Source organism: Sander lucioperca, chromosome 6 (genome assembly GCF_008315115.2).
Source record: "Sander lucioperca isolate FBNREF2018 chromosome 6, SLUC_FBN_1.2, whole genome shotgun sequence".
NCBI classification, from domain to species: Eukaryota; Metazoa; Chordata; class Actinopteri; order Perciformes; family Percidae; genus Sander; species Sander lucioperca.
This window is the reverse complement of record NC_050178.1, coordinates 23759719-23778418: the sequence shown is the minus strand read 5'-3', so window position 1 is coordinate 23778418 and position 18700 is coordinate 23759719. Positions and strand designations below refer to the sequence as shown.

Here is an 18700-nt window from a genome sequence, read left to right as displayed (position 1 = left end):
ATATATCTGTTTATATTTGTTTATATTTGTTTATATTTGTATATATCTGTATATATACATATATATATATATATATATGTATATATTTGTATATATCTGGATATATATGTATATATTTGTATATATCTGTATATATCTGTTTATATTTGTTTATATTTGTATATATAAGTATATATCTGTCTATATCTGTTTATATTTGTATATATATATATATATATATATATATATATAAAAACATAAAATATGTATAATATTAAATATGAAGTAGCCAGTGTGCAAGTAGCATACTAGTGCGATATTGTGATGTGAGAGGTAATGAGTTTTCTCACACACAGCTGTGAACACTTTTATGGATTGTTGCAGGAAAGATAATAATCAGACACATGACATATGTACAGCAAAACAATCGGAGGAACTGTGTGTAACAATGAGAGCAACAACAAATCAGGGCCCAAATTCTGAAAAGAAGAAAAAACTGTAAATGTGGACTAAAAAAATAGAAAAATAAATAATATTTACTGGTTTGCACACTGGCTACACTAGCTTATATGAATAACTGGGACGCACACTGGACATTATGAACATAGACAGTAAAAGAAATGGACACAGCGACGCCTTAGACTTCGACGGAGACCACTGAAGTCACTTTTCTGGTGATGAGCTTGAAGACGTAGATGTGACGTGAGCAACCTGTCTGAAAGTTGGAAGTCTTCTGGTAGCTGTGCCAAGAGAAATCTCAATCATTCCCAATCTTGCATTGTGGGCCTCTAGTGGCTGTAATTCTGCACCAAGGCTGAATTTCGGGAAAGAGACTTCAGATACAGTATTAGGGGACCACTAAGGTCTATATAAAGAGACTTCAGATCCAGTATTAGGGGACCACTAAGGTCTATATAAAGAGACTTCAGATACAGTATTAGGGGACCACTAAGGTCTATATAAAGAGACTTCAGATACAGTATTAGGGGACCACTAAGGTCTATATAAAGAGACTTCAGATACAGTATTAGGGGACCACTAAGGTCTATATAAAGAGACTTCAGATACAGTATTAGGGGACCACTAAGGTCTATATAAAGAGACTTCAGATACAGTATTAGGGGACCACTAAGGCCTATATAAAGAGACTTCAGATACAGTATTAGGGGACCACTGCCTCTGACTTCAGTAAATGCCATGAAATTAATGTGTATTTTTTAATCTATACTCACATTTAAATATCTGCAGTGATAACAACAGAAATAACCAAATAAATCTTACATTTCTAAGTTCATAACCAATGTCTATTTGGTCTATTATTTAAAGCAAACATCTAAAAATATAGTTTCTTGTCTTCTTTTTAGTGTGTCTCACACTTTTTTCATGTGCATATTTAACAAAGTTTACTTTTCATAAGCTGAAATGTAGTCAAAATCATAGGATTTAAATACGCATTCAAAGTAGCTGTACCAGCTCATTTGTAGGGATGACACATGGTAAATAAAAAAAATAAAAACCATCTTTGATGCCTTTACTTTGAAGGCCAAACAGTTTCCGGTCGGCGCTGAGCTCGCCGTGCTTGACGCAAAAGTGTTTGTGGCTAGAGGACGTTTGTTTTGTGTCGAAGACGCGGCGGTCCGGCAGGGCGGAGTTACGTGAAAGATTTTGCCCTACCAGGAAAATATATATAGTGACTTTACTGACATTTTACTGCGAGGTGACACTGATATATACAGATACACACACACACACACACACACACACACACACATATATATATATATATATATATATATATATATATACAGACATATTCAAATATATACAAATATATACAGATTTATACAAATATATACAAATATAAACAGATATATACAAATATATCCAGATATATACAAATATATACATATATAGTTGTACATTTAATTCTACACTTTTCATTCCTCTAAGTATTTTTTTAAATTTTTTTTTATTCAGTAGATGTTCTGGTATTTTGATCTTTTTCTATCTGTCTGTCTGTCTGTCTATATCTATCTATATATCTGTCTATCTATATGTCTGTCTGTCTGTCTGTCTGTCTGTCTGTCTGTCTGTCTGTCTCTCTATCTAACTGTCTGTCTGTCTGTCTGTCTGTCTGTCTGTCTGTCTGTCTCTATCTATCTGTCTGTCTTTCTGTCTGTCTGTCTATCTCTCTATCTGTCTGTCTGTCTGTCTGTCTGTCTCTCTATCTGTCTGTCTGTCTGTCTGTCTGTCTCTCTCTCTATCTGTCTGTCTGTCTGTCTGTCTGTCTGTCTGTCTGTCTGTCTCTCTATCTGTCTGTCTGTCTGTCTATCTCTCTATATGTCTGTCTGTCTGTCTATCTATCTATCTGTCTGTCTGTCTGTCTGTCTGTCTCTCTCTATCTATCTCTCTATCTGTCTGTCTGTCTATCTCTCTATCTGTCTGTCTGTCTGTCTCTCTCTCTCTCTCTGTCTATCTATCTATCTGTCTGTCTGTCTGTCTATCTCTCTATCTGTCTGTCTGTCTGTCTGTCTCTGTCTCTCTCTCTCTGTCTATCTATCTATCTATCTGTCTGTCTGTCTGTCTGTCTATCTCTCTATCTGTCTATCTGTCTGTCTATCTGTCTGTCTGTCTGTCTGTCTCTCTCTCTCTCTCTCTATCTGTGTATCTATCTATCTATCTATCTGTCTGTCTGTCTGTCTATCTCTCTATCTGTCTGTCTGTCTCTGTCTCTCTCTCTGTCTATCTATCTATCTGTCTGTCTATCTGTCTGTCTATCTGTCTATCTCTCTATCTGTCTGTCTGTCTGTCTGTCTGTCTCTGTCTCTCTCTCTGTCTCTCTCTCTGTCTATCTATCTATCTGTCTGTCTATCTGTCTGTCTATCTGTCTGTCTGTAGAGCACTTTAAATTGCACTAATCTGCAGTGGTAAAGACCCTAATGTATTTACTCAAGCCCTGCACTGTAAGTAAGATTTTGCGGTACATGTAGGCCTACGTTACCTGAGTATTTCTTATTTATTCTCATTTATACTTCCACCGTTCCACTTCACTAAATATTCTCCATTTATTTGACAACTGTAGTTATCAGTTACTTTCTAGTTTGAGATTATTGATAGAGAATAAAGTCTGAAAGTATACAAAAGCATACTATGAAAGAAAGGAGTTAAACACATTTCGATTGATGGATTAAAGGCTTTTATTGCGTGGCCGGGTTGACTCAGCGGGTAGAGCAGGCGCACATATAGGCCTACTGAGAGGTCCAGTGTTCGAGTCCGACCTGTGACGATTTCCTGCATGTCTTCCCTCCCTCCCTCTCTCTCTCTCTCTCTCTCTCTCTCTCTCTCTCTCTCTCTCTCTCTCCTCTTTGAGATTACATATTTGTGCCATATTATTGCAAATGACCTGTCTGACGATAAGGATATCTATAGGCAGCGTCGGAACCTGTAGGGAGAGTGGGGACGGTTGCAACGTGTGGCAGTTGCAACATTGCTGATTTCTCCAATCAGGAATGAGCTAGAGTCATGAAACTCCTACTGCACATGCTCAGTAGGCCCCTCCATCCGTCAGGAAGTGAACAGCCACGTGTCATCGTTCCTTACGGGAGAACTGAAATTCAAGGTGAAAAAGTAACTTTTTTTACGACCAGATTTTGTGTCATACTGTCTAAACTGTTTAAGTATTGATCTTTATCATTATATAGTTTGAATGTGCAGTTTCTTAGCTCTTAACAGACTTCAGTACCATGTGTTAAAGCTAATGTGTTAGGCTAGCATCACTAGTTTTAAGATGTTGCAACTGTCCCCCTATCCACACATGATGTTGCTACTGTCCCCCTATCCACACATGATGTTGCAACTGTCCCCCTATCCACACATGGTGTTGCAACTGTCCCCCTATCCACACATGATGTTGCTACTGTCTCCCTATCCACACATGATGTTGCAACTGTCCCCCTATCCACACATGGTGTTGCAACTGTCCCCCTATCCACACATGATGTTGCTACTGTCTCCCTATCCACACATGATGTTGCAACTGTCCCCCTATCCACACATGATGTTGCTACTGTCTCCCTATCCACACATGATGTTGCAACTGTCCCCCTATCCACACATGGTGTTGCAACTGTCTCCCTATCCACACATGATGTTGCAACTGTCCCCCTATCCACACATGATGTTGCAACTGTCCCCCTATCCACACATGGTGTTGCAACTGTCCCCCTATCCACACATGATGTTGCTACTGTCCCCCTATCCACACATGGTGTTGCAACTGTCCCCCTATCCACACATGTTGCAACTGTCTCCCTATCCACACATGGTGTTGCAACTGTCCCCCTATCCACACATGATGTTGCTACTGTCCCCCTATCCACACATGGTGTTGCAACTGTCCCCCTATCCACACATGATGTTGCAACTGTCCCCCTATCCACACATGGTGTTGCAACTGTCCCCCTATCCACACATGATGTTGCTACTGTCCCCCTATCCACACATGGTGTTGCAACTGTCTCCCTATCCACACATGATGTTGCAACTGTCCCCCTATCCACACATGATGTTGCTACTGTCCCCCTATCCACACATGATGTTGCAACTGTCTCCCTATCCACACATGGTGTTGCAACTGTCCCCCTATCCACACATGGTGTTGCAACTGTCCCCCTATCCACACATGGTGTTGCAACTGTCCCCCTATCCACACATGATGTTGCAACTGTCCCCCTATCCACACATGGTGTTGCAACTGTCTCCCTATCCACACATGGTGTTGCAACTGTCCCCCTATCCACACATGGTGAATAATTATGCCGAAGTATGAGTTTTATTACATCTAAATGACTGTTGCAACTGCCCCTCGGTACTGTTGCAACAGTTGCAACATTTTTCAGGGTCCATTTAAGTTCAAATTACTTCCATATTATCATATGTACACATGTTGCAGCAGTACGGGCAGGTAGGTGACACATATGGGTTTAAAATATATATTTTTTGTCTTTTTAATACAAACGGTTGCTGAGAAACTGAAGGAAATGTAAAAAGTGTTGCACGTAGCTTATAATGACAGCATGAGGCTGCTGCTGAGAGCTCCAAGAAGCTCCAGCTCAAGCCATATGTTTGTCAGCGTCGGGGTACCTACCTGCTCTGCTGCTCTACGTAACCTGATGTATAGATTTATGTGTAGGGTATCTGAGTCTGAAAATAACCTGATTAGGGACCGTTCGGTATTTATGGAATGGACCACCGGAGGAAAATAGGGGAGGGTCATGTCTTTTTATTTTCTGCTGAGGGGAGGGTCATCCAACATTTTTTAGTCTGGGTGGGGGGGGGTCACCCAACTTTTTTATTCATGAAAAGAGCAAAATTTCAAAGTGGCTTGTTTGGTGCATATTTATCCATGTAGCTCTCAGTCTCGGCCCCCTAGCAGATGGTCTGACCCCATACGCAGAGTTTGCTGGGGGGGGGGGCAGGAGGAGCACTGCCCCCCTGGTGGCTGAAACAGGTAATTGCATTGTTTAAAAAATGAGTGGAATAATTACATCTGGCATGACCAGATATTAAATAAATATCTTAAATAACACAAAATAACTAAATGGTGATAGGTAATACATCTGATTTCATATACTGCTTTGGTAAAAAAAATATTACCTGGTTGACGATGGGAGCAGCTGGACGCAAAAAAACGAAAATTACTGTTGCATTAGTCTGGACATGTTGCCGTGCCAACCTTGCAATAAAGGTTTCCTAAATGCCATGTATATACATGTGATGTCAGCGTACTAATTGATTAGTTTTGTGTAGATTTGGACTTTTATACGTTTATTCCACTTTGTTTAAACGGCGAAGTGGAGAGGCCTCGTTCACCTGTTTGGAGCTGGCTGGTGAATGGGACGCTCGTATCGGCCTTGCTGGATACACCGTGACTCTGTTTGTGGATCTACTGATCGCTGTGGATTACTTTTTTTTTCGTGTCATTGGATTACGGCAAAATACGGATCTTTTTTCTCAACGTGTCTTAACGTTTTATGGTGAGTTTGGAGAGGCATCTCAACAGACTGGAGGTCCAACACTGATTGTTCACTGTTACATTTTAGTTGAATTTAAGCGTCTGTCTATTGCGTTCCAAGACAGCCGTGCTGCGATTGGATTTCATAAGGGCGAATTGTTAAATTGTTACAATGTAACTTAAAAACTTAAAAAATAAACATATGTGTTTTGGAATATAATGTTCAGCTTCGGCAGCTTTACCTATGTGCTAAAATATACAATGACGAAGCCTAGTGATGAGTCCATAGCAACCAGTGTTGAATTATTATTTCCCAGCATCCTTTGCTGAATGGTCTCAATGTTTTATTGTTTTATTTCATGTGAATACTAGTTTACTAGAGGAGTAACTTAGTATTTGAAGTAATGCAGTAATGCATGAAGTGTGCATTTAGTTTCCATGCTTATTGTGTTTCCACAACAATGTTAGTGAGTAAATCTACTGAAATGGCCCCCACACCATAACAGAGGGCTGGGATGTGTAAGATGAGAAAGCAGAGGTTAACTCCTGTACGTCATGGCTGTAAAAATCAAATGGTATCTGTAACTTCTTTGCTAAGTGCAAACTTGCACGCGAGGGGAGGGTCATGCCTTTTTTTCAAATTGTTTTGGAGGGTCATAGAAAAATTATTACTGACGAGGGGAGGGTCACGTCTTTTTAGGTTAGAGGCCACAAAACTCCTCTGGTGACCCCTTAATTAAATAATGAACAGTCCCTTACTGTTTTAGCTAACCCTGTACACAGTTCTGTCAGATTTACTTCCAGACTGTGGAACCATTGGCGAACATGTCTGTATGTCAGACACAGAACATTGTGGAAGGTTTTGTATTTTTGTATTTGTATTTTGTATTTTATATTATCCAATATCCATGTCTCCAACCTGGCCTGGGAACGCCTCGGGATCCCCCAGTCGGAGCTGGTTAATGTGGCTCGGGAAAGGGAAGTTTGGGGTCCCCAGCTGGAGCTGCTGCCCCTGTGACCCGACACCGGATAAGCGGACGAAGATGGATGGATGGATTTTATGTTATACTCTATACCAGGGGTCACCAACCTTTTAGAAACTGAGAGCTACTTCATGGGTACTGAGTCACACGAAGGGCTACCAGTTTGATACACTCTTCTGAAATAACAAATTTGCTCAGTTTGCCTTTAGTTATATATGATTATTAATGATTAATGATAGTCATCTATGTGAAGACACTGATCACGTTAATGATTTCTCATTATCAATAATTATCAACAATGACTTAACAAGGTGGGAAACAGATAATATCAGTATTCAATTTTAATTTTTAGAACAGGCCTGAGGGCTACTCATGTGGTCCTTGGGGGCTACCTGGTGCCCACGGGCCCCGTGTTGGTGACCCCTGCTCTATACTATACTATACTGTACTGTACTATACTGTTATACTACTTATGTGCTTTTTTTATTGTTGTGATATGGATCCCCTTGGGTGTGAAATAAAGTTTATATAATTTCTCACCTAGCTGTCACCTAGCTGTCCTACCAAATAAGTCTTTTATTGTGAAACTCTTGACCGGATGTGTGTTAGCATAGCCGTGGCTCCCAGTACCTTGGCGCAGTGTTTAGGTTAGGACTCCCATTGGAGTAAACCGGAGGAAAACGGCTGTCTCTCTCGTCAAAAACTCGCAAGAAAACAACGTGGAGCCACTCGGATACATTTCAGGAAACAACGACTGGGAAGTTTGAACCCGAGCTGGTCGTCAGATAAGAGTAATATCGATTTATTTAGGCGAACTGATTGACCACGGACTGTCACACACAGTCACAGGTTGCTAGCGGAGTTAACGCTAACCTAGCTAGCCTAGTTAGCTAGCTGCGGTTAGCTGTGTTTTCCCTTTACTCGGGACTACAACCAGCCGGGACTTAAAAACCAGGCAGACATTGTCCAGACAGTCTGCTGTATGATTCAGGCATGATGTGGTGTTTTTTCGGACGTTTATCAAGCTGGCCGGCTGGTAGCATTGGCTGACTAAAGCCTAACGTTAGTCTCTCGCGACCTGGATTTTGACTCCTGAATGTATTTTGGTTTTTTCTCGTTTTTTCCGTTTCTGTGTTTGGCTGTTTTTTTTTTTGAAGTGGACTTTGCCCTCCGGGTGTTATAACTTCCTCCCTCCTCCTATCCATTAAATAAATATTTTTTTTTAAAAAAGCCTCCATTGATTCCTCTGTTGGAGAATTTCAAAACTTTGGCTGAAAGTTTTTTTTTGGGGAGGTAGAAAGTTTGGGAAGTTGAGGATTTTTTTCCGAGCCTGTGGAAAAATGGATGCGGGTATAGAGAAGGAATGCAGCGCCTTGGGAGGGCTCTTCCAGCTCATCATGAACGACATGAAGGTAAGGAAATATATAATTACACTAACGACATATGTTGGCTTTCATAATGTCCCACTTTTCATTTTAAATTTTTAATTTTTTTTAGCTTTCTCCTGTCAAACTTGAGCGATGTCAAGGCTGCACTTAGCAGGTTTTTATAATAAAAAAATTTTTTGTGTCAGAAGTGGAGAGGCCTGAATTGGCTGCGCCATTCATTTCTTAATGGAGCTGATCCTGCATTGCTTTACTTCAACATTTAGGCCGACATTTCCTCATAGAGCTGTAGCAATATATCCATATAGGGCTGCAACTAACGATTATTTTCACAGTCGAGTAATCTGTCGATTATTTTCTCGATTAATCGATTAGTTTGATCTGTAAAAATGTCAAAACATGGTGAAAAATGTGGATCAGTGTTTCCCAAAGACTAAGAGGACATCCTCAAATGTCCAGAGGAGAGAAGAAACTAGAAGATCTTCACATTTAACAAGCTGGAATCAGAGAAATCTGATTTTTTTTAAATAAAAAAATGACTCAAACGATGAATCGATTATCAAAATAGTTGGCGATTAATTTAACAGTTGACAACTAATCGATTCATCGTTGCACCTCTATATCCATATCGTGATATGAGACTAGATATCGTCTTAGATTTTGGATATCATCATATCGTAACATGGCATAAGCATTTTGTCTTTTACTGGCTTTAAAGGCTGCATTACAGTAAACTGTAGAGATGGTCTGATACCATTTTTTGCTTCCTGATACCGATTCTGATACCTGAACTTGCGTATCGGCCGTTACCAGTGTGTCATATATTTTATAATGTATAACAGCTGTATACTACTATCTCTGTATGATGATATGATGTATAACAGCTGTATACTACTATCTCTGTATGATGATATGATGTATAACAGCTGTATACTACTATCTCTGTATGATGATATGATGTATAACAGCTGTATACTACTATCTCTGTATAGATGATATGATGTATAACAGCTGTATACTACTATCTCTGTATGGATGTGATATTATTTCTATCTTTGTTGTCAGTCTGGCTCAGGTTAAACTCTTTGAGAAACATGAACAATGAACGCCCCAGAACTTTGTTATATTCTGCAGTTTGACAGTCAGTTATAACGGAAAAAGAACATAAATAAACTACTTTAACGTAGATTTTCTTTAGGGCTTTATTACGTGGTATCTGATTGGTGCATTAACTCCAGTACTTCCTGATACTGATACCAGCGTTTTAGGCAGTATCAGAGCCGATACCGATACTAGTATCTGTACATCTCTAGTAAAGTTATGTACTTTTCTGAACTTACCAGACTGTTCTAGCTGTTCTATTATTTCCCTTTACCCTCTTAGTCATTATATCCACATTACTGATGATTATTCATCAAAACTCTCATTGTGTAAATATTTTGTGAAAGCACCAATAGTCAACACTACAGTATCGTTGTGGTATCGATATCGAGGTATTTGGTAAAAAGTATTGTGATATTTGATTTTCTCCATATCGCCCTGCTTCCTCATAATATTTAGATTTCATCCTTTTTTATCATGGCTGGCTTAACCTCCTACTTCTTGGAGTGGTGGAGCCATTTTCGGTGCTATAAAAACATGCTATAAAAAAACTAGGTGAGATTTCAAATAAAGAGTCCCAGAAATGAATGAGTAAGCTTGAGATACTTATAAAATATAGGCTATTATTGTCTGGATTTAGAAGGACTGGCTGTCAGTGCTGGAGATGTTGATTAGGTAATGAATGAGCAGAGGTTAAAACTGGAAGTGGGCCATCTGAGAGGGTAACGGAGCTGGATGGGGGTGGGTTATACCAGCTGTGTGCTCTTTGATGTTTGTTAAGCAGGCTGCCCTTTGCTGTCTGTTTGTCTGTCTGTCTGTGTTTCATTGCTCTCAGATGTTCATCATTAGCAGCCTCTACTTTTCCAGTCGGCCCCTGAATGCATCTTTTTTTTTTTTTTTTTCCAAAATAGCCAAGAAAGGCTCTGGTGTTTGTGGAGTTGTTGCTCCAACGTTTGTACTGAATAAAGCCCGACCGCTACGTCGACTAGAGGAGGAAATCACAAGTTTATACATGATATATATACATATACATATATATATATATATATATATATATATATACATATAGCACAATACGCAGACTGATCTCATGAAGTGGTGTATGTGTGACTTTGACGCCAATTTGTATGCCATTATTGGCGTGTTATCAAGACGCATACTGGCTTTTTACCCGTTCGCTGTATACGGCGTAGACATACACGTGGATAGCGTCCTGGTCTTCTATTCTTAAACTCAACCGTAGCTTTGTTCTTGCGATAACACGCCAAGTGGTGTGTATGTTTACGCTGTGACCTTACAGACTGCCGTCCGCTGTATACAGCGTAGACGTACACGCAGATAGCTCCAAATGCAATGCCCCGTCGTGGCGTAGACATACACGCGGATAGCGTCCAGTTCTGGCGTAGACATACACGCGGATAGCGTCCTGTTGTGGCGTAGACATACACGCGGATAGCGTCCCTTTGTGGCGTAGACTTACACGCGGATAGCGTCCCTTTGTGGCGTAGACTTACACGCAGATAGCGTCCCGTTGTGGCGTAGACATACACGCAGTTGTGGCGTAGACGTACACGCAGATAGCGTCCCGTTGTGGCGTAGACATACACGCGGATAGCGTCCTGTTGTGGCGTAGACATACACGCAGATAGCGTCCAGTTCTGGCGTAGACATACACGCAGATAGCGTCCAGTTCTGGCGTAGACATACACGCAGATAGCGTCCCGTTGTTCTTTTCCTAAACCCAACCGTAGCTTTCTTCTCGCGATAACACGCCAAGTAGCGTGTATGTTTACGTCCGCTTTGTAGAGCGTAGACATACACGCAGATAGCTCAAAATGCGTACAGATATGTTCAGAAAGTGGGCGGGTATGTTTACGCGGTCATGATGTCACGTTGCGATATCTGCTGCTATCTTAAAGTCTGTCACGATCAGTGTTGGGTAAGTTACTTTTAAAAAGTAATTAGTTACAGTTACTAGTTACTTTCGGTGGTGAGAACAGCGAGCAGTACATATGAGTCACTTCTGTCTGATAACAGGGAATGTGTGTGTGTGCGCGTCTGTCTGTGTGTCTGTGTGTGTGTGTGTGTGTGTGTGTGTGTTTGTGTTTGTTTGTGTGCAGAGCTTCTGACGTCACATCCTGGTATTTTACCAACATGGCACAATACCAAAGGGGGGCACTCCTTCCATGTGACACACACACACACACACACACACACACACACACACACACACAGACAGACGCGCACACACACACACACACACACACACACACACACACACACACACAGACAGACAGACAGACAGACAGACAGACAGACAGACAGACAGACAGACACACACACAGACACACAGACAGACGCGCACACACACAGACAGACAGACAGACAGACAGACAGACACACACACACACACACACGCACAGACACACACACACACACACACACACACAGAGACATAGACACACGCACACACACACGCACACCCACACACACACACACACACACACACACACAGAGACATAGACACACGCACACACACACGCACACCCACACACACACACACACAGAGACATAGACACACGCACACACACACGCACACACACACACACAGAGACATAGACACACTGACTCTGATTCTGACATTTGGGTCGGACTTGCGTTTATTTTTGTCAGTGTTTTAACCGCTGGAGGTACGTTAGCCTACTGCTAATGTTTAGCGTCATCTCAGCCTCGAAAGCAAACAAACATACTGTTGTGCTGTTCTTTCTCTACTAATGCAGCATCTATTCAACAAATTAATATGTACTGTTTACGTACCTTTTTGCTGTCGATGCTTTAAACGAGCATCTGATGTCAGCCTTCTCCACAGCATGTGCTCTCCGTGCTGGCATCAGTGGTAGTTTTTATTTCTCCTCTAGAGGCCGCTGTTGTAACTCATGATGCCAGCTGACCCTTCTCCGCTCTCGCGTACTGTGTAATGAATGACAGCGCGTGCTTCTCAGCCGCTCCAGCAACGGACGCAACCATCGGTAAGGATTTTTGCCGATAACGATAGTTCCACCAATCAACTATCGGTGCCGATTAATCGGCAAAACCGATGAATCGGTCGACCTCTACTTTGAAGTACATTTTTAAATGCTCAAATGTGACCCCACCTCCACCTACCCCTCTTTAATGGAACTTAACATACATGTGCGTGTTCAATTATTTATGGTGTGTGTGTGTGTGTGTGTGTGTGTGTGTGTGTGTGTAGTCAGCATCTATTTTGATAATCGTTTAAGTTGCGGATTTTCCCCCTTTCATACTACTCTCTACGGCGTAAATTCACATGCAATCACAAAGTAATGTAAGTCAATGGAGGCCAAAACGGCGTTGATAAACACGCTAAAAAGCGAGTATGCGTCTTGATAACACGGCAATAATGGCGTACGGATTGGCGTCACACACACACCACTTCATGAATCTGCAGTTTGACAACAAATCTGTTTGAGCGAGTGGTTCTTGTGTGAGCCCCGGTGTCTTGTTATGTGGAAATGATTGTGACTTATCAAACCACAGATGATGATTCAGCCTTCGTAAATACAGAAATATTGTGTAAGATCGGCTCTTCAGCTGACTCACAGATTTCATAGTAGCCCCGCCGCAGCTGCTGCTGCTGCTGCTGCTGCTGCTGTGTGCTGGTGCGTTCTTAGTTTTCTACGATTTCGATGTTTAGTGTAACGGACATAGAGTTTAATCTCCATCCTGATTCAAGCAGAGAGGAAGGTCAGCGTGCTGGTGGGAGTTACCTGAGGGGGTTAGATCACCGTGAGACGAAGAGGTTGAGGAACATGAGGCATTTTGGGTTTCTTTCTCGGATGTAACTTGATAGAACTTGCAGACATCCGGTGGTGAGAACAGCGGGCAGTACATATGAGTCACTTCTGTCTGATAACAGGGAATGTGTGTGTGTGTGTGTGTGTGTGTGTGTGTGTGTTTGTTTGTGTGCAGAGCTTCTGACGTCACATCCTGGTATTTTACCAACATGGCACAATACCAACGGGGGCACTCCTTCCATCTGACACACACACACACACACACACACACACACACACACACACACACACACACACACACACACGTGCGCGCGCACACAGACACACAGACAGGCGCACGCACGCGCGCGCACACAGACACACAGACAGACGCGCGCGCACACACACACACACACACACACACACACACACGCGCGCGCGCACACAGACACACAGACAGGCGCGCGCGCACACACACACACACACACACACACACACACACACACACACACACACACACACACACACACACACACACACACACACACACAGACGCACACACACACACACACACACACACACACACACACACACACAGACAGACGCGCAGACACACACACACACACACACGCACACAGACACGCACACACACAGTCACACACAGACACACACACACACACACACACAGACACACAGACAGACGCACGCACAGACGCGCAGACACACGAACACACACACAGACACACACACACACACACACACACACACACACACAGACACACACACACACACACACACACACACACTCACACACCAGAAGTCATGTCTAAATAAGTAGAGAGGTGCAGCTCAGTTATATCTCTCCTCAGGGCATCATGACCGGCTGGTGAGGAGCTCACACTCTGAGTCAGTCAGCAGACGTGAGGGTAGGGGTGGATGGGTACACCAAGTCACGGTTCGCTTCATGCCCGGGTTTAGAAGTCACAGTTTGGTGCAAGTTTGGTACACGGAGAAAAACAAACAAATGCATGAGGATACATGTTTTATTTATTTATTTTGAACAGTTAGTGCATGTGTCAACATCCCAGACTGATCTCAATAAGTGGCGTATGTGTGACACGCCATTCATATGCCATTTTGGCGTGTTATCAAGTCATTATCAACGCCGTTTGGCCTCCATTGACTTAAGGCCCAGACACACAGAGCCGACCGTCGGCAGTAAAGCCAGTTTGACTGATCAGTCTCCTCGAGTTGGTCTAAAAAGTTCCTCAGAACACCGAAGAGACGAGACGTAATACGTCTCCATAACAGCAGGCGGAGCTAATCTGGATTGTCGCCCAAAAATGAAAACTAGTTCACCGAAACGTGTTTCTGAAAACATTTTAAGAGAGAAATAGGCCGTGCAGTTGCTGAATCTGTCTTCATTTCAGATCGACAAAGGTCAGTTTAAAAGATTTTCCTCAGATTTTGAGAGACTCTAGTCACGCTCATCCCGCTCCCCGTTTCCTGGTTAGCTCTCCACCAATCAGATGGCTCATTTGAGGTTGACTGCTGGCAGTGCCCGCCCCGCCGATTATACATGTCAAATCGGCCAAAATGAAGGACGACGGCCCCTCGGACGGACGACGGCACGGAACACACCGACCAGACTCGAGTCACCAACCTCGCCAGACTGTCACCGGCAATTTCCACAAACGTCTCCAGAACGTCTCCGGAGTCATTAGGTTTCCATTAAAGTCAGTGTGTGTGTTTCCACTGACTGCAGAACGTCTGCGTCCCGACTCCGTCCCAGCTCCGGCGGTCCCAGCCCTCCGGAGCAGATACCAGAGCTTCTATTGTTGCCGGACGCCGGAGAGCTCCGCAGCAATTCAGCACACGGCAGATAGTGGGGACAAGAAGTCGAGCATAGAAACAAAATAAAAATCCGGTTAATTTTCCAAGTAAAATCCAGCGTGCTCACGGCGGATCATATCTCCCTGCTCTACACCTTGAAAACACAGCTCAGAGTAGTTTCCCCTCTACTCCTCTGGATGGAAACTAACTGGTGGTGGTTTTGTGGTTCTATTCTACGTGAATTCGTGAGATCTCGTGGGTCCTCATGACTACAGCTGTCAGTCATGGCCGCAGTATTGACGGACGGAGGAGCACGCAGCCGTTCCGCAGCGGAGCCGGTCCGCAGACGTTCCGCATCCAGTGGAAATCCACAGTAATGTTCAATCTTAAAGAAAGAAAGACCTCGCCTGTCAGACGGCCGGTTATCAGCTCGGTGTGTCCGGGCCTTAACATTACCTTGCGATTGCGTGTCAATTTACGGCAAGTTCTCCTGAGAAAAGAACGGTAGCGCGTAGCATGAAAGCCTCGAAAATCTGCGTAGGGAGGTTGGTCGGGGGGGAGGATGGGTCAAACACAGGACTTTCACCCAGGAGACCGGGGATCGGGTCCCGCGTGTCACGTTTCCTAAACCCAACCCGTCCGCTGTATACGGCGTAAACATACACGCAGATAGCTCAAAATGAGTACAGCTAACACGCCACTTGGCATCAGAAAGTGGCGTGTATGTTTACGTGAATTCATGATGTCATGTTGCAGAATCCTGAGGTAGATTTTGCCCACTGGCAACTTTGTTGTACTATTTTTATTCTAAAACAAAAGGAACATGTCAAACATATCGCTTTTCCTAAAGGCAACAGGCCACAAAGGCTGAAAAGCATCTCCTGCACGCTCCAGGGAGAGGTCTACTGCAGGGGTGTCAAACATACGGCATGTGGGCCAGAACCGGCCCACCAAATGGTCCAATCAGGCCCACTGGATGACTTTGCAAAGTTTGAAAATTGCAGAGAAGTAATGAATTCCAATTCCATATTTACCACTTTATTCTCAGAGAATATTCAAGTTCTTTTTCCGTTAATTTACGACTTAAATCTTAGAAATTCACAGTTTTTCTCTGAATATTTCCCCTTCACGCAGTTGTGTGCTGTACGTGTGTGTGTTATCTGTACTGTACTGGCTACTGAAGGTGAACTGAGGTAAACTGTGGAATAGCAAATAGCTTTCAACACTGAGCTACAGCTGTGTTCAATTCTCACACACACACACACACACACACACACACACACACACACACACACACACACACACACACACAGTAATAAACAATGGTTATGACTGCATTACTGTGTTTTATAATCAGTCCTGTCTATAATTGACTGTGTGTGGGTGGAGAGTAAAATACAGGCTTTTCCCACACACACACACACACACACACACACACACACACACACAATTGTGCACAATTATATAACGCACGTATACATATATACAAAAACACACCCTGCAACATGCAGGCCATGGTGGTGTGTGTGTAGTTGGGAAGATGAGGTAGCCTCAGGTGAATGTAGGTGTGGACACACACACACACACACACACACACACACACACAGAATGTGCACACTTATGCTTCAAAACTGACCAAATACATACATGGCGACACACATGTAAAGATATGTTATAAATATTACATTTAAATTATAATATATCATTAATAAATAACCAGCGTTTCAAAATAACTGTGTGTGTGTGTGTCTGTGTGTGTGTCTGTGTGTGGGTGGGTGTGTGTGTGTGTGTGTGTGTGTGTGTGTGTGACACAGGGCGTGTGTGATGCGTCAGTGCAGTAGTACTGGGATAGTAGTGCCTGTAGCAGAAGAGAGATAGAGAAAGAGGAAGCAGACGTGTAGATGTGACCGGAGCAGAGTTGGTGGAATAAGTTGAAGTTTTGTACACTGTGTGTGTGTGTGTGTGTGTGTGTGTGTGTGTGTTGTCCGAAATAAACTCCAGACTGAAAGCCAAGTTCATTCATCTGCTCACCAGAAACGGTTATTCATTTTATAACGTCGGCCCTGGTTTTCTGACCACGGTCGGAAACGAAGGCAAACGGGAAACGTTAACGGGAGGCATATCACATATTTAAAGATTGTAAAAACTGATTATTTTCCAATTCATGGCACGTTTAAAAAAATAAATAAAAATGTATGCGTTCTGCAGAGAAGGGAGACTGGCGTTGGTCACGGTTTGGAACGTAAGGCAGAAAACAGGACAGAGTAACACGGCGGATATCGCTCATATACATTTATCCCTTGTGTTGTCCTCGGGGTCAAATTTGACCCCTTTTCAAAATGTCTATATCAAAAATATGGGTTTCTTTCAACCAAACTGCCCAAAAATAAGATGGATAGTTCCGTACATAAAACGGGCTGTAATTATGCATCATCATACGTTCCTCTGATCTTAACTAGTGGCTAAAATAATTCATAATTTCTGGGTCTTTTAACAAAAAATGTAGGCAGAATTTAATATTAATTAGTTTTATTGACCATGAATTCCAAAAGAAAAGTGTAAAACTAGTGGTGATAAGTTGGAATGAAGTTGGCTAAGAAGATGTAACACAGAATCAGGTGATCATTTATACTTTATGCTTAATAATAAAACAGGCAAAACAGACCAGGTCAATTTTTTCCATGGTTGAAGACAACTCAAGGGTTAATTTTTTTTCCCACTTTTTTTCCGACGTAGTTAGGCAGTAACCTGACTCCAGATGGATCGCTTCTCATTTGCTCGGCGTATCCATCTGGGAACTTTCCGTTGGAGAACTTTTGGGAAGGGGCGAAAATCCTGGTTAGCTGATTGGATAAACCATCTGTCTATCACCACCTATGGTTGGTGATAGATGGGCCAAATCAACCAATCAGATCAACGATATATCAAACTCTTGATGAAACCAGTCGGGAGAAGAGCAACAACATCTTTTCCTCCTGAGAAAATCCTCCAGAGCCGTTTTTTTGCTCTTCTTTCAATGAAGGAATTCTTTCTAATTCGGATAAAACTTGCGCGATAGCTACGCTCATCTCATCCGTGGAAGCCGCCACGTTGTTTAGACTGAACAGTCGCTTCTGGTTGTGTCACACCTAAACCCGCCTCAAAACCAACGCTGATTGGTCGGTCGTTTGGCGAACGGCTCCAAATTTTCTCCATCTCAAGATGCCAGACTGATCTGGGAGTGGAAAACTGGAGCTCGCGAGATCAGGACGGTCTCACGACGTAGTTACTGTACGTCCACACCGCCGCCGACTTGATCTTCTAAAGATACAGGAAGTCATTCATTTTCAATGGAAGCTGCTTCTCTCAGCTGCAAGGAGCGGAAAATCTGTCGGCGTCACGTTTTGGCCGTTTTGAGCGACCAGAGCGTCAATCAGAAAGTTGAAAGTAGGTCAACTTTATGGTAATGAGCTATGACGCGGTTCAGCGGCAACCAATCAGAATATAGACGTCCTTCACGCTGGCTGATTCCAGAGAAACATACGATGTAAACTTTGGTTCCTACCAAAACATTAGTTCAGAGAAAAAGGAGGAGAAGCTCATCATGGCCGTTGCTGGGTTCCCTATCATTTA

The 18700-nt window shown here is 42.8% G+C and overlaps 1 protein-coding gene across 3 annotated transcripts in view; it reads left to right on the top strand.

Annotated features, from left to right (window-relative positions):
* The first annotated feature begins 7592 nt into the window (after positions 1 to 7592).
* Positions 7593 to 18700, top strand: part of mtss1 (MTSS I-BAR domain containing 1) — a 105316-nt gene continuing 94208 nt past the window's right edge. For 2 of the 3 annotated variants that reach the window (XM_031304930.2, XM_036002135.1), the window contains exon 1: positions 7594 to 8387. In XM_031304930.2, coding sequence (XP_031160790.1) covers positions 8316 to 8387 — 72 coding nt within the window. In that variant the 5' untranslated portion in view covers positions 7594 to 8315. Of the gene's footprint in view, positions 8388 to 18700 lie in introns of all 3 variants that reach the window. The other variant, XM_036002134.1, reaches the window with a different exon arrangement.